A 16638-nucleotide genomic window follows, 5' to 3' on the forward strand; every position below is an offset into this window, starting at 1 on the left:
GGCAAGGGGGGTGGAGTGAAAGTGAGCAGAGTTCACACAGCAGCGGCCCTCAACACTCAGTGGGTTCCAGTGTTGTTTTCCAGTTTTTCGCTCGGCAAATCACCGCGGTCTGATGCATACGGACTGCTTGTGCAACACACAGACAGACGTTAGATGATGACATAAGAGCAGAGAGGTGAATATTCCTTCGTGATAAAGATAAAGATTCCCAAGCAGGCGGTCAGGAAAGGTACTGTGCACTTTGTGAGCACCCTAATGGAATGAAAATCAGCGTAGTGCACGAGTGGGTGGTTTGGCCAGAGCTTCACCTTTGTCTCCCCAGTGATGATGTTTTACACACCGCACCAGGTACCGTACTCGTTTAAGGATGAGTCGAGGAGCCCCAGGAGCGCTTCAGATATTCGTCTCCAATGTGGGCCATGAGCGGGAATTGAACTCGGGTCCCCGGGATCGTTGTACAGTGAGCTAAACACTGCACTACTGCACTCAAGCGTGTCCACACTCCTACAAAGACCTCCCGTGTAACCTTTAACGGACTGGTTGGGAAACTGCTGTTAGCGAGTAGCACCTGCAGTCTGGAATGGCACACAAAAGGGGTGGATTGCCAGCACCACGCCCGACCGCCTTTGTTTCCCCAGTAGTGATGCTTACCCACCGCACCGGGTACTCTTTTTAGGCTGAATCGACCTAGGGGAGGACCAGGACCAGTTCACTGGTGTTGGCCGTAGAGCAGCGCGCTGCTGTTCGCTGCGCGACCGCTCCCCACACATTCTGCGGTTTTGGAATTCCAGCTGGGATTAAAGCAACCTCGGGAGCCCCCCCCCCCACTTCAGCAGGGATTAAACGATCTGGATTGAAGCCCCAATGTGTTCACTTCTAGGGGATGTTTGCATCACCCCCACTGACATCCGGATTAATGGCAGCGCATAAGGCCTTGAAGATAATGGTGAGCGCATTGAAGACCATGTGCTTCTATTTGTGTGTGTATACACCACGCGGATAAAACATCAAAAAGCTAAGCATTTGTACGCGGTGTTGCACGTTTGGCTGGATGACCGTACTTCACCACGCTGGTCAATGCGGGTTGGTGAAGGCATGGGCAGCCTAGACATTGTGAACTTGCTATCGTTCGTGCCCCTATCGTCCTTTGACGTTGTGCGTAGAATGGGTGTGTGTAGTGTTGTGGTTAATGCTGCACTGCGTTACAAACCTGGAAATAAAAACATGCTTCCTGCAGCGGCCCCGGCCTTCCCCTAGGTCGACTCGGCCTCAAATGAGTACCTGGCGTGGTGTGTCAACATCGCCACTCGGGAGACAAAGGCGGTCGGGCGTGCTGCTGGCCACTCACCCCCTCGCGTCCCGTGCCGGCCTTCATAGGTGCCACTCGCCCCAACAGTCTGTTGAGGCTACACGGGCGGGATCCTGCACCTGCGTGTAATTGTACCGGTGATTAATTGTGCGATGTCGTCTAATCCGCAAGCAACTTTCGGGGTATCCAGTAAGCAGTCGATTAGCTTATCTCGTTTCCACAATCCATCTCGCCTGCCCTATACACACCGGCACTAATTCCACGGCCTCAGCTGCCAAGGCTGATCGTAAATCGCTACAGCGGTACATTATTTTTCTTATGCTTGAATGATTTTGCACTTGAACAAAATTGCCACCCTTTTTTAAGCCACTCTGCGCTAATGAGAGCGCAAGCTTTTACGCAACAAGGTGTGTCCAAGTCATAAATTGCGTCCATACATTTTGCGCCCGTACAATTCCCCTTTTAATAGGTAGCACGGAATTATGCTTACAACCAAATGTCTCCGTCAGTGCGTCTCGGAAGCCTCACAGGGGGCTGAGTTTGGGGTTCGCGCTTAGATTGGAGAGTGCCGTGCGTTTGTGGGTGTGCGCTCAGAGATGGCCAGGAGTTCGTGGCCAAACAGCGATGGGGCATCTCAAACCTATTTGCGTTTTTCTTTTGTTTACATCGTGGTTCGCCGAACACAGCCCCAGCGCGTTTAGCAACCGCCGGCGGCGCTAATAGGCGTAAAATAGATAAGAGTTGATACCCCTGTTGGGTTTAAACAGGAGTTGTAAGAACTTGGGAAAAGAGACGTTGGGAGGGAAGCCGCTTTGAGTGTTACCCTCGTTATATGTGTGGGTTTTCTCCGGGTGACCCATCAATGCCATCGGACATCGAGTATATTATCATCACGAAATATGTGCATTTTTGTCATTCCAGGACCTTCAATAATTCAAATATCTTCTACGACAGCTGTCTTGCTGATACCCAATGTCTCGGTAAATCGGTTTACCAGCTGATAAGATAAGATCAGTGTCATGAAAATAAAGCCACTTTGTATTCCTTCACAATAAAGCGACACAGTGTGAGGTCGGTGTTCCAGTCGCGTAAGGGTCTTGTAACCGCATCAGAACACCGTGCCAGTGATTTCCAAGAGCCCGATTTGGAATGAGGGTTCCTCCCACTTCGCCCTTGGGATTAATCCGGGTCCTCAAGCGTTGCGAGTTGGTGGTTTCTCAGCCCCGCTCGCCAATCAGTGTGCGGAAGACTTTACAAGAGATGTGGGGTAAGATGGGCTAGTCCTGTTGGAACGTAATTTGAACGAAAAAAACAAAAAATAATAAGTAATATAACAAAAGGTGAAGGTGCAGTCCTGCAATTGCTTGCTCACACCACTGCTCGTAGAAGAGCCCCCTCTATAGAGGGTATTTGGCCTACTCTTCCATACTGTTTGGACAGCTTGTAAGTAGTAAAAGTAACAACGAATATGTGGGGGTGGGCGGAATCTGTGGTGCATTCTTATTACGCCTGGGCAAGGTGAACATTCGAGGTGTTGGCCACTCAGAATTCATCATCAGCCACGGTCAATCCACTGCTGGATGATTGCCTCGCTAAGCTGCTGCCACCGCATCTCGTGATCCCGCGATATTGATAATCCACCTCTCACCTGCACGCAAACCCACTCGCGATTAAACCCCAACGAATGATTTACATTTCAAACGTTTCCTGAGATTGGATTTTTCTCCGGGTCCTCCGGTTTTCCCCTCCACATTTAGAACCACCATCACGCGTTTAGAGTATTTGACTACTGCTATAAATGAAAAGCCACTAAGTTGAGCTATCGTTTGTGATGGGGAGGTGCGCTTCTGAAAAAGAGCCATACAGCTCGGCGGGCCTTACCTGGTTAAAAAAAATGTAAAATTTTAGTTTTTAAGACTAAAACGGAACTATGCCGGGAAACGGCGAGGCTCGGCAACGGAAGAGGAGGCACGGCAGAGGATGAGGCACGGCGCGGCGCCATCGACTGGGGAGCCGGCTGGGGGCCCCCACCGGGCTGGGGGCTGCGAGCCGGCGCTCCTATAAATAGCGGCAGGCGCCGCACCAGAATTTGCGGCCGTGTCAGAGGTACGAAAATGGGAACCCCCCCCCCCGCTCCCCCCCCCCCCCATCAGCTGCTGACGGTAGCAAAGGGCAAATGAGTTTTATATTGAAGGCGAAAAACAAGCGAATGCATTTTTTTTTTGCGCTCGCCCACTCGGACGTGACGGCAGAAGTTTTCTTCGCACATCGTGGCGGGGGGCGGCGGTGGGGGTGAGTGGGGGGGTGCAGGGTGGGTGGTGTTGACACGATGCAGCGAGGATAGTCAGCAGACACAGGGTGCCCCCCCCCCCTTCCATTTCCAATTAATTCCATTCTCCGCGCTTATTTGCAGCTCCGCTCGTGTCCCCGAATCCGAGGTGTCGATGCGGCCTTTATTTAGAGGCAGGTGGGAGCCCATCAAGAGCTGCCCGCGGCTGCCTGAACCCCACAGACGCTATGGCGCCAAGGGGAGCGTGCACAGCGACAACGCTTCAACTTTGGGGGCAGATTCTTTAAAAATATATATATATGCTCAGCCATCGATGTAATTGCTTTTAAAAAATGTTAATGCAGGCAAATACTGGTGGTGTGGCAGTGTCCCCCAAGAAGTATGTTCAATTTAAAAGGTTACATTTGCAGGCCGTTGCATTTAAATAATTGCCTATTATCCTTTAACGCAATGAGCGGTTTACTTGTTTAATGCGTCAGGTTATTGCCTGTTTGCTGAATAGGGGCTTCCCTTGCACATTTTGTTTTATTTCACTGATATTGGTTCTAGCTGTGTTCTCATTTGTTATGGCCTCGAAAGAGATTGCATTCAATCGCTGGATGCCTCGCTTACAAAAGAAATCCATCTCAAAAGACCCACACTCCTGACTATAAACAAACAAAAGCCTAGGAATATCCAGTTTCGAAGAAGAAGCGACTCATGAAAATCTGTTGACTATTCATGCGCGTAAAAAAAAGACAATAAAACACTGAGGTTTTTTTTTCGGCGTAAAAATTGGCTTAGAAATTACCTTTTTTCAAGGTTTAAAAAAAATATTTTATCCCACTAAGCCACAGGGCCCAGGATTATGAGAGTGGGCAGCGTTTGATTTTAAAAGCCACCGCTGCTGCCAATGAGCCAGCCATCGAGCTGTCGGCGGCGGTGGGGGCATCATTCCGCTGGCGCTGCGTTGGGCACGTTCATGAGCTGGCACCGCGCCCACCACCCTCTCCGTGGGCACCGCCGCCACTGCCGATAAATAAAAGAGGTGAATCTTGATTTGAAGCTTTCGTGACTGCAGGATGGTTCTTTCGGTAAAGTCACGTAGGTAGAAAATTAATAGATCACGACGTCTCGATCGCAACACAAGCAACCGTCATCAGGTGAAACAAACACAGCAGGAGAACTGCTGACGTTTTCCTGCTGTGTTTGTTTCACCTGATGACGATTGCTTGTGTTGCGATCGAAACGTCGTGATCTATTAATTTTCTATGTACGTGACTTCACCAAAAGAACCAAAGAGTTTAAAAGAGGCGACTGCCGAAAACAAGCAGCGGGCAAATTCTAAATGTTTTAACAGTGTAGGCCCACTGAGCCTATATAACTCTTTTTCAAAAGCATCCTGGCTATCACAAATGATAGCTCAACGAAGTGGCTTATCACGTGGAAATTTGGAACATCCAAATACTCCCAACGCAAGTTTTAAATGCGAAGGGAAAAATTGGAGGACCCGGAGAAAAATCCACGCGACCACCGGACAAGAGACTCGCAAACTCCAAATATACAGCAGCAGCAGGCATCAGGGATGGGATTGAACCCACGACCTCCTGTATACCAGGCGAGGGAGATAACATCTCGCCACTGTTCGTCCATAACACTGCGTGTCCTCAAAAGGAAATGTATTTAATAGACGACGTTTCGGGCAAATGGCTCTTTAGCATCGCACAAATGCTTAATGCGTGCATAAATGTACGCACTGTAAAGAAGGCCATTGCCCCAAATGTCGCCTTTCTTTTAAGGTCTCACACAGTGTTGTTATTGACGAATGTGTTGAGTTCTGTTGTTGTTAATTGTGCCTGTCCACCACTGCAAATATAGCAGCATCACCAAATAATGTGACTACATATTGACACTTGAGCTCTTGATTTAATCTCTTGTGATGTGTATTACATTGTCAGATGGATTGCAGATGTACGTCAATGTCAGGTATATTTTACAAAGCCGGGTAGGCAGGCAGCTGGGATGGTAGGCAGCTGGGTTGGCAAGTAGAGATGGGTAGGTAGGTGGATACTTAGAAAGCTATTCAAGCAGGTCATAGGTGTATGGGTAAGTCGGTATGCAAGCAGGTAGGTATGTTCGCTGGTTCGGAGAGTGGGCCGGTCGCCAGACATCTGGGTACAGTGAGGGAAAAAAGTATTTGATCCCCTGCTGATTTTGTACGTTTGCCCACTGACAAAGAAATGATCAGTCTATAATTTTAATGGTAGGTTTAATTGAACAGTGAGAGACAAAATACAACAACAAAATTCAGAAAAACGCATGTCAAAAATTTTATAAATTGATTTGCATTTTAATGAGGGAAATAAGTATTTGACCCCTCTGCAAAACATGACTTAGTACTTGGTGGCAAAACCCTTGTTGGCAATCACAGAGGTCAGACGTTTCTTGTAGTTGGCCACCAGGTTTGCACACATCTCAGGAGTGATTTTTGTCCCACTTCTCTTTGCAGATCTTCTCAAAGTCATTAAGGTTTCGAGGCTGACATTTGGCAACTCGAACCTTCAGCTCCCTCCACAGATTTTCTATGGGATTAAGGTCTGGAGACTGGCCAGGCCACTCCAGGACCTTAATGTGCTTCTTCTTGAGCCACTGCTTTGTTGCCTTGGCCGTGTGCTTTGGGTCATTGTCATGCTGGAATACCCATCCACGACCCATTTTCAATGCCGTGGCTGAGGGAAGGAGGTTCTCACCCAAGATTTGACGGTACATGCCCCCGTCCATCGTCCCTTTGATGCGGTGAAGTTGGCCTGTCCCCTTAGCAGAAAAACACCCCCAAAGCATAATGTTTCCACCTCCATGTTTGACGGTGGGGATGGTGTTCTTGGGGTCATAGGCAGCATTCCTCCTCCTCCAAACACGACGAGTTGAGTTGATGCCAAAGAGCTCCATTTTGGTCTCATCTGACCACAACACTTTCACCCAGTTGTCCTCTGAATCATGCAGATGTGCATTGGCAAACTTCAGACGGGCATGTATATGTGCTTTCTTGAGCAGGCGGACCTTGCGGGCACTGCAGGATTTCAGTCCTTCACGGCGTAGTGTGTTACCAATTGTTTTCTTGGTGACTATGGTCCCAGCTGCCTTGAGATCATTGACAAGATCCTCCCGTGTAGTTCTGGGCTAATTCCTCACCGTTCTCATGATCATTGCATCTCCACGAGGTGAGATCTTGCATGGAGCCCCAGGCCGAGGGAGATTGACAGTTCTTTTGTGTTTCTTCCACTTGCGAATAATCGCACCAACTGTTGTCACCTTCTCACCAAGCTGATTGGCAATGGCCTTGTAGCCCATTCCAGCCTTGTGTAGGTCTACAATATTGTCCCTGACATCCTTGGATAGCTCTTTGGTCTTTGCCATGGTGGAGAGTTTGGAATCTGATTGATTGCTTCTGTGGACAGGTGTCTTTTATACAGGTAACAAGCTGAGATTAGGAGCACTCCCTTTAAGAGTGTTCTCTTAATCTCAGCTCGTTACCTGTATAAAAGGCACCTGGGAGCCAGAAATCTTTCTGATTGAGAGGGGGTCAAATACTTATTTCTCTCATTAAAATGCAAATCAATTTATAACATTTTTGACATGCGTTTTTTCTGGATTTTTTTGTTGTTATTCTGTCTCTCACTGTTCAAATAAACCTATTATTAAAATTATAGACTGATCATTTCTTTCTCAGTGGGCAAACGTACAAAATCAGCAGGGGATCAAATACTTTTTTTCCCTCACTGTAGGTGGAGAGATTGTCAAGTAGGTAGGTGTGCAGGTAGCAGAGAGGTACAGTAAGTATGCAGGTGGGGAGACAGGAAGGTCGTAAGGTTTGGCAGGTGGGTAGATGAGTAGGTAACCCTCATAGATGAGTAGGTAACCCTTATAGATGAGTAGGTAACCCTTATAGATGAGTAGTTAACCCTTATAGATGAGTAGGTAACCCTTATAGATGAGTAGGTAACCCTTATAGATGAGTAGGTAACACTTATAGATGAGTAGGTAACCCTTATAGATGAGTCGGTAACCCTTATAGATGAGTAGGTAACCCTTATAGATGAGTAGGTAACCCTTATAGATGAGTAGGTAACCCTTATAGATGAGTAGGTAACCCTTATAGATGAGTAGGTAACCCTTATAGATGAGTAGGTAACCCTTATAGATGAGTAGGTAACCCTTATAGATGAGTAGGTAACCCTTATAATACTCGTTGAGCTCTGTGTCCTGGGACATTTGGAGGCAAATACAAGATAAACAATTATTTGTACAGTACGAAAGCAGTGTAAAACCAAGGTTGATCATTGGTAACCGTAAGAGCTTGCAAGAAAAGTTACGTTTTCTATCGAGTCATGCCAGATCTAATTTGCTACAAAAATTATTCATCATTTCCTCAGCGATCTTGAAAATGAAAACAGTGACATGTGCGAGCAATGTACTTATGTGGCAGATGATATTCTTGAGTAACTGGCGTTTTATTGGACAATATCGAACATGACGGATCTCGCTCAAACAAAGAATTACATCATCGTGCAAAATCTTGTCAGATTTCGGTTTAAAAAAAAAACCTGAAAACCATAACATCGCTGCCCATTGCTATCGCAGGCGGTGACTAAACGTCGTCTCAGTCATCCCACGTTCACAGTCGCGCGGCAGCCTCCGCCGTTTACCGCAATCGTGCCGTTTCAACTATGGACTCCGCTAAACCCTCGTCGGAGGAAAGCGTTAATTAAGACCCGGCGGGCAAGCCGCTGATTAAGAGAGCTCTTCAGGAGCAATCGCTAAAGATCGCACGCGGCTCGGATCATGAATCTTCCTTGTGAATCGATGGATTGGACCGTGGGGGAGGGGGGGCGGGGGGGGAGGGCGGGTGGGGGAAGAGCAATGACCACTCAACCTCATCACGTCCGCCACCGCCGTGCCGATCGATGACGCTCGTGTCATCGAAATAGGCCAGCTATTGCTGGCCTATTTCGGGGTTGTATTTAACCGAGGGTTTAAATTTAGAGCTCGCGTCGATATTGAAACAAGCGTACGCACGTGCCTGTCCGTGATACTTATTTACCTGTGCGAATCCGTGCGTGTGCACGTGCCTGTGTGTGTACGTACGTGGCTGCTTGTGGATTCGATTCCCAGCCACGGTTAACATCGCCGACGAATCTGTTGAACCATTCCGGGGCCTTGCTTAGAATTTGGTCGAAACATGTAAACGTCAGCACTGGGGAGACAAAAGGCAGAATGTTTGAAACGTTGGCAGCGCTGTTTATAATTTTAGCGCACGCTCGGTCGTGGCTGTCACTGCAGGGTCCTGTGCCAGGAGTGAGCGAGGTTTTGTGTGTTTGTGCTTCGTTGTCTACCGTGGGGGAGCGGTGGCGCAGTGGTTAGCGCACTGCACTGCGAACCCGGCTACCTGGGTTAGATTCCCGCTCACGGCCACCAACACCAGTGACGATTACCTGATCCAGTCCAGGGCCTCCTGTAGTTGGGAGAGACATTTACAATTGCAATTTAGTACTCGAATTGTAAATGTTGTGGGTTTACTCTCCAACACAGCGGTGTGCCAATGTAGTAGCTAATTGGTACATCTTGGTTACGTGACAAACCCTTCCTAATTGGCCGTGTCGGGTGGTGGCGGCGTGTTTAACGACACGCCTATATATATACGCGATCTAACTTTTGTGGATAATATCGGTCGGCAGAAGGCTACGTGTTGAACAGAAAAGATGCATCGACGGCCTGCCGCCCCCCCCCTCCCCCCCCGCCCCCCCCCCCCCCCCCCGTGTCCTGTGTACCGTTGTCGAGCAGGCAGCATACTGACGGTGACGGGCCGCCTGACGTTCACGAGCGCCAAGTCGATGGAGATCGAGGTGGGCGTGGAGGCCAACGCGCTGCTGGGGGACGGCAGCGAGGAGGAGGCCGAGGCGGAGCGCGTGTGTGCCGTCAGCGCCTACTTCACCTACGTGTCGCTCGCCAAGGACGGCAAGCCCCTCGGTGTACCGCAGCTCAAGGTGAGGGGTTGGACCGGGGCGGCTCCCCCCGGCGAGGCCAAGCCCATCGGTGTTTATGAATCCCCGGCGAGCGTTTTACCTTTTTGTTCATCCCCCTTTTTTTTTTTTTGGCACGCAAGCCCCGGTACAACGCGTCGGTGGTGCCTGGGGAGGGGGACAGAAACACCCTGGTGGCGGGGCGGGGGGGGGGAGTTGGGGGGGGATCTTCTACGTTTGGCCGTTGTCTATAAGGTGGGAAGAGGAATGCTCAGTGCTCACCCTGAGCGGGGTCTTCCATCGGTGGGAGGGGGAGGGGGGGGCTAACAGCTTATATATGTGGGGGGGGAGGGGGGGCTAACAGCTTATATATATGTGGGGGGGGGGGGGAAGGATGCCCCGGCGAGCGTTTTTACGAGGTCGATGATGGAGGGTTTCGAAAAAAAGTCATGGAGTCTGATGAACGCGGTCCGGGTTGACTTCGTTAGCGAAAGCTCGAACCGAGTGGCGCGTGCAAGAATGGAATCGTCGGTTGATATTGATTCTGACGGGCGGCGGCGGTGGTGACCACGCACGTGGCCTGTAATCGCGGCGTCGAGGGGGTGCCATAATACCCTGGCTTGCCCAGGAGAAGACGGTACGCCCAAAATGTGTGGGCTCCACCTGTTGTGTATGTATGTGATTGAGTGTTTCCCCCTCTCACGCGTGGGTTCTCTCCACGTGCTTAATATGTAGAGGACCATAGAGCATGGGTGATTATGTTATTGGCGCCGGCTCACCGCGTGGCTGCCACCTTTCACGCTCGTCTGTGGTTCATCCCGGCACCTCCGAGTCGTTCTCTCTCTCCGAGAGTGGGGAGTGTAGACTGTGCGGCGGCGGCGGCGGCGCAGGGTTTCAAGTTGTCGTTTTAATTATCCTAATACGTTCGTAGGTCTGTGTGTATCTTAAGCATTGTGTTTTTTTTATTCACCCGTGCTGTATACGGTGGGTTCACATAACCCCCCTGCAAGCCACTGCATTTGTCATCGGCCGCGGTCAATCCATTGCTGGATGAAGGCCTCTTCAAAAAACCGCCATCGCCACCTCTCACGAGCCCACGATGCAACAATCGACCGAGCACCGATTCACCGAGCGCCAACACATGAACTGAATTCATCGCTCCATCTCATCGGCGGACATCCTCTCAGGTGTCTTCCGTTCCTTGGCTGTCCGCTCCGTGTTTGTTGTTGACCGTCGTCCACCTTCCCCTTCAGGGGCGACACGTCCTGCCCGAGCCCGCTCGCCCTTCTTAACAGTCTGGATGTAGTCATGGCCGTGAGTGCATTTAACAAACCAAAAAATTATTCAGTTTTAGGACTCCTGATTTCCCCAGCAAACTCATGCCACAAGCATGATAAACATATTGATTTTATAATATCTTTATGTACAGCAAGTGTTTTTAATGCTTTCAGTCATGTATTGAGCACACAACAGCACAGCAGCATTCACAGCTGATGTGAGCGAGGGATACGCTTTAAAATAGAACACAGGAGCTATGTTTATGAAGAACAGCTGTTTAAGGCCATGCGCCAGTGTTATTTTTATTCTCACACATCTATTTAACAAAGCGACAGTGACTTTGTCCGTAGCGTATTTTTAGTAAGGCTTTACAATTTGGAATTGTCTATCACACCGTGGCTCGGTACAGCCAACCTAATTTTGATATTCATCCAGGCCATCGCAATTGAATATTTGGCCTCGTCCTTAATGAGTATGAATACACAACTTACTTGCTGTAAATCTCGACTTAAAGCTTTTCCTGATGACGACCGCTTGTGTTGCGATCGAAACGTGGTAATTTTTTGTTATTTTCTTTGAACTTGTCTACGTGACTTTACCGAAAGACCCAAAGAATATAATTACTTGCTGTACTGTCTCGCATTATGATCTCATTGTGATCCACCGATTTCACCTCCCTAAGTGTTGGAACACAAGTGCCGTCGCAGTGGATGGCATGCATCATTCTCATCATCTTTTAATAATATGCATGAACTTGCTCTAGCACTAGGTGCAGTGTCATCGCACCAGCATAGCCGTGTACCCAGGAAGGCAACCGTGTGCACAATCGTTGTGATGCTCGTGTGTTGGTGTTGGAGTCACAAGTGGTATGACAGACAAACATTCATTTAAATACATTAGCAATGGAAAATATCGTAATTCGGACGTGCGTCAACAGGCGCCACGAGCGAGCAATCGCAGCCAACCAATTGCTCCGCTAAACATTTTGCCCGCTGTCCAGGTCAAATCACGCCCCCTCTCAAAAAATCGTAATAGATTACGCGGAATAAAATCAACTATTGCTCAACCTAGAGTCAGAAGCAGAACGGCGGTCGAACAATCGCTCGACAAATAACGTAATTATATTCGCCGGTGCATCCGGCGTACGAACGCCGTCGCCACCGCCGTCCTGCTGCGTCAGCGCCGTTGGTGTGAATAGCGGCGTTCCCTAAACGAAAACGTCAAGGTGAAGGGCGGTTGCAGGGCGAGGTCTGCTTCTGGCCACTCGATCGCTGCAGGAGAAGGGATCTCCTTCCGTTGGGCCCATCCCCCACACTCCCACCCCACCCTCTCGAGGGGGGAGCTATAAAAGCCGGCAGTCACCCACAATTTAGCCCAACGCAACCAATTTGCCCGTTGCTGCGGTGCGCGATAATGATCGTAATTCCCTTCTTCTTATTGCCGCTGCCGCCACCGTGGCGGCAGCGGCAGCGGCGTTACAAACGAAGAGGCAGCGATGATCACATCGAGCGCGATTGCAATTGAAGGGTGCAGAACCCGGCGAGTTTGGGTTATTTTTACTCTGGCTGCACGTCCCCCGTGGGAGATGAGATGTGAGAAGCGAGTCTCTCGCTCTCCCGAGCCCCAGGGCTTTTGTGTCTCTTTCCATTGATCGAGAGAGCAGCCTCGGAAATGTTGGAAGCCGAATATGGATATAGGATTTCCCATCGAGTAACAAAATTCCCCGTTTGGATTTATATTTTCTCCCTCCCACACATTGGCCGTTTTTTTTGTTTGTTTCTGTTGTGAAACGGTACCAAATCGCGGCCGATGTGCACACCCAGTAGCCAATCTGGTTGGAATCAAATGATTTTGTGGCGATGCAGCTGCCATCCCCCTGCAGCTTTTGCAGTGGTGCCCAATCACAGTCAATCTCAACAAAACTCAAGCTCACCGCTGAATTCGTTGATTCCCCCCCCCCCCCCACCATTCTGGTGCGAGGTTAACGTGTGGATTTTTATAAAAAAGGTGGTGTCGCTAAGACACGTGCAACGCACCTTCCCAAAGACGAAGATCCCCCGATTAGCCTTAACGGACTGTTGGTACAAGTGCTGTTCGTGAGTAGCACCTATGAAGGCCGACACGGCACACGAGGGAGAGGGTGCCCAACACCACACTCTTTGTCTCCCAAGAGGTGATATTTGCACATCTCATCAGCTACATTGAGTCGACCGACAGGAAGCCCCCAGGACTGGTTGGTCATAAGCGGGAATCGAAGTCGGGTCACCGGGTTTGTAGCGCAGCGTGCTAACGACTGCGATACCGCTCTTGACGCACCTTCCCACGCGCACGCCAGGGGTTCTCCGAACACCATCCCCTTCTTAAAACTAAAATTAATTTACATCCCTTTGTCGATCCGCTGCTGGATAAGGTGGCCGCTGAAGGCTTTGTTTTCAGAGAAGCGCTGTGAAAGAGTCGTCCCCTGACACTGCTCTGTGAGATTTCCAAATGGTTTCCTTGCCTCCTGACATTTTGGCATTGCCAGTAGCAGTCCAGTTTAAAAAAAAGTTCCGAACACAGACCAACTGATATCCGCGTTATATCGAATAGGCAAAATGAGAGGAAATTTCAGCTCAATTAGAAAGTCAAAATGTTGTTACGTGCAAATTTGTGAATAATCTAACGTGATGATGAAATCACGGTCACTGTCGAGGAGCAGCAAGTAGTGGGGCCGTCGCTTGGAGAGACGATGGCCGACGGAGAGGCCTGGTTACGGGGGAACGGCAGCCCAAGGAGGGAAACGCGCTGGGGAGGACGGCCAGCGTGGAGACGGAGCGGCAACGCGCTCTGCTCGCGCGTGCAGGAGCGAGACGGGACCGCGTGGCGTCTGTATCAACGACGGGAGGCGACGGAGAAGTGGGGGAGGCCAGCCGTGGATAGATCATGGCCGGCGGTGATGTTGATGGTGGTGGTGGAGGTGATGGGCCGTGAGAATGACCTTCGAAGGGCGGAAGAGAATGGAGGATAATATTCTGGGCACTGCCATGAGAGCCGTGCCAATGGCAGCACGAGGTCAGGCACTTGGATAAAAAAAAATTGCGAGTCACGAAAGGTCAGTATTGATCTCACAACAAACAGGGATTTTTACAGCATCGTTTATTATAATGCGAGATTAAAGTGATGCATTCCACGGCATGCTGTGACTTAGAACTCCACTTCAAAGGAGGTAGTTTTACAAGGGTGGAAACGGTGGCGCAGTGACGACACACGTTCCTCGCAACAAGAAGGAACCTGGGTTCGATTCCTGACTCGGGTGTCTCGGATGATGTTTTGCAACTCGTGATCGGCGAGCTGATTCTGTAATCTTCACGGAAAGACGAAGACGTTAAAAGTCAGATTTCTTCGTTTGAATCTAAATAAATTCGCGTAATAACAAAAACAACATTTCAATCGTGAATTATAGTGCTTGTGCAGTTAGTTTCATAAGTCTTATTTTAATTAACCGCCACGTTTGTTTTAATCTCCTTGATTACAACAAACTGTTCTCCCTCCGTTACAAACTCGCTGCGATTTGCTTCACCTCGGCCTCGATGTTTATCTCCGCGCATCTCCGTGCGGAGTGTTTTCTCAACTGCGCAGTCTCAAAGGAAAGTCCCATTAGCGAATCACACACCTGGACTGTCAAGTTATAGCAATAGTCTCGAGCCCCCCCTTTTCCCCCACGCCCCCCCCCTTTTCCCCCACGCCCCCCCCCTTTTCCCCCACGCCCCCCCCCTTTTCCCCCACGCCCCCTCCAGCCCCCCTCCACCCCCCCAATCTCGTGACCGCTAATGGACACTTACAACCCACATGGTCTGTTGTTGCCTCTCCCTTGTGGAGTCTATATTGAGCCTGGGTATGTCGCCATGGCTCAGAATGAGAACAACAAAGGCCGCTGTTGTTTATTTATTGAACGATTGAACCGGTACACATTGAATCTTTTTATCTGTTTTAGCAATACCACACTGTGTGTGTGTGTGAGACAGGGGGGGCGGGTAGGAGACGGCCCCCTACCCCACATACCAAAAAAAAATTTCGCTTTAGTTTGAATTGACGAAAAATGTGAGGCAATTTGCTCACGTTCTGTGCAAATGTGTTAATAATCGGGACGCGATTGTGACATCACGGTTACTGTTGAGGAGCAGTGAGGGCTATCGCTTGGAGTGACGATGGTGGACGGACGAGGCCTGCTTACGGGAGCGCCGTTGCTTTACCACCGGTCCCTCCTCCGTTAATTAAGATTTTTTTTTCGTTTTTTACGGAGTTGCCGTTTATTTATTTGAAAAAAAAAATGTCCCCAAGTCGGGGACTCACAACGCTCGGCCAGGAATCTTTAATTCCCACCGCGCCTGCCCGAGTGATGAATGAACGTGGACGTGACATGCAGGGGTTGGGGTGGGGGGGGGGCATTGGTGGTTAGCTCAAGTGTGAAATATCCGGAAGAATTTCTCACCAGCTATTTGGGAGACAAATTATAAATCGAGAGAGACAAGAAAAGATGTAACATAACTCGTGATCTTTATCGCAGTACATCAGTTCTATTCACTGTCGGCATTACTAACAAGAGGGTTTATTTTTATATATATCGCATTACAATAGACCCATATTTAATAATTACCGCATTCAAAGCCGAATTTACGGTGCTTGGCTCTGCTGCGGTACTCGACGGCCAGAGACCAGTTGACGGTGAAGTGGAACAAACTGACGGAAACGTCGCACTTTGTTGAGTTTTTCCGGGCGGATAAATTCTTGCCGAGGTCGTTAACTGCGGCGCAACAAACGCCAGCCGTCGCGTCTCTTCGTTTCTGCGTGCGCACGTGCAGCGGACGAGAGAGCCGATGTGTCCCACAGAACGTAGCCGCGTTGCTCCCTGTAGTTTGTGACCCAATTAGGGCCTCGTTTGGCCGTGGCTCCACGTTATAACCCGACGGGCGGTTGGCACCCAAGTTGAAACACTCCGAGCGATGAAAGACACGCTGGCACACAAAAGACCAAGATCGCCCCGATAGCCTTAACAGACTTCTGGGGCAAGTGCTGTTACCTACCTCATCAGACCGGTTCCCCGTCACGTCAGGAGCACGCCAAGGATTGCATCCTTTTACCAATTCTCTTCCCAGTTGCCATTGACTGGGTTATGAGATGCACCACCACGCAAGATGGGAAGCCAGTGGAGCCCCTTCTCAGTGCTCGAAGATCTTGTGTTGATTTCGCAGATGACATAGCTCTGCTCTCTTCTCAACAAACCCATATGCAGGAGAAAACAACTCGGTTGAGCCAGTGTGCTGACCAACTAGGCCTCCAGGTACATGTAGAAAAGACCCAAGGAATGAAAATCAACACAGCAACAACAACATACAGCAATCAAGGGAAAACGACTGGGACAGGTTGAGAGTTGTATATACCTTGGCGCTGTCATAATTCCACCTCAAAAGACATCAAGTCTAGGCCTAACAAGGCAAGACACACCGTATTCCAACTGATAAACATCCGAAAGTCTAGCCAATTGTAAAATCAGTGTTACTGTACAATATTTAAAGTTGGAGGAAAATCTGTCGCATCTTCTGGCCAAACAAGATTTCAAACCGGGACCTGTACATCAAGACCAACTGAAGATGCGTCACGCGGGGGGACATAACCGAGAGAAGACTCGGGTGGCTGGGACGTGTGCTGAGAATGGAACCCGAGTCCATAGCGAACACTGCCCTACGGTGGACACCACAAGGGAAGAGACCACGGGGCAGGCC

The 16638-nt window shown here is 49.6% G+C and overlaps 1 protein-coding gene across 7 annotated transcripts in view; it reads left to right on the top strand.

Moving 5' to 3' along the window:
• ACOT7 (acyl-CoA thioesterase 7) overlaps positions 1 to 16638 on the top strand; it is a 99496-nt gene that overhangs the window by 70225 nt on the left and 12633 nt on the right. For all 7 annotated transcript variants that reach the window (XM_032968212.2, XM_076072950.1, XM_076072952.1 and 4 more), the window contains one exon: positions 9420 to 9622. In XM_032968212.2, coding sequence (XP_032824103.1) covers positions 9420 to 9622 — 203 coding nt within the window. The remainder of the gene's footprint in view (positions 1 to 9419; positions 9623 to 16638) is intronic.

The sequence above is a fragment of the Petromyzon marinus genome, chromosome 39, assembly GCF_048934315.1.
Source record: "Petromyzon marinus isolate PM22_M1 ecotype Great Lakes invasive population chromosome 39, UKy_Petmar_22M1.pri1.0, whole genome shotgun sequence".
Lineage (NCBI taxonomy): Eukaryota > Metazoa > Chordata > Hyperoartia > Petromyzontiformes > Petromyzontidae > Petromyzon > Petromyzon marinus.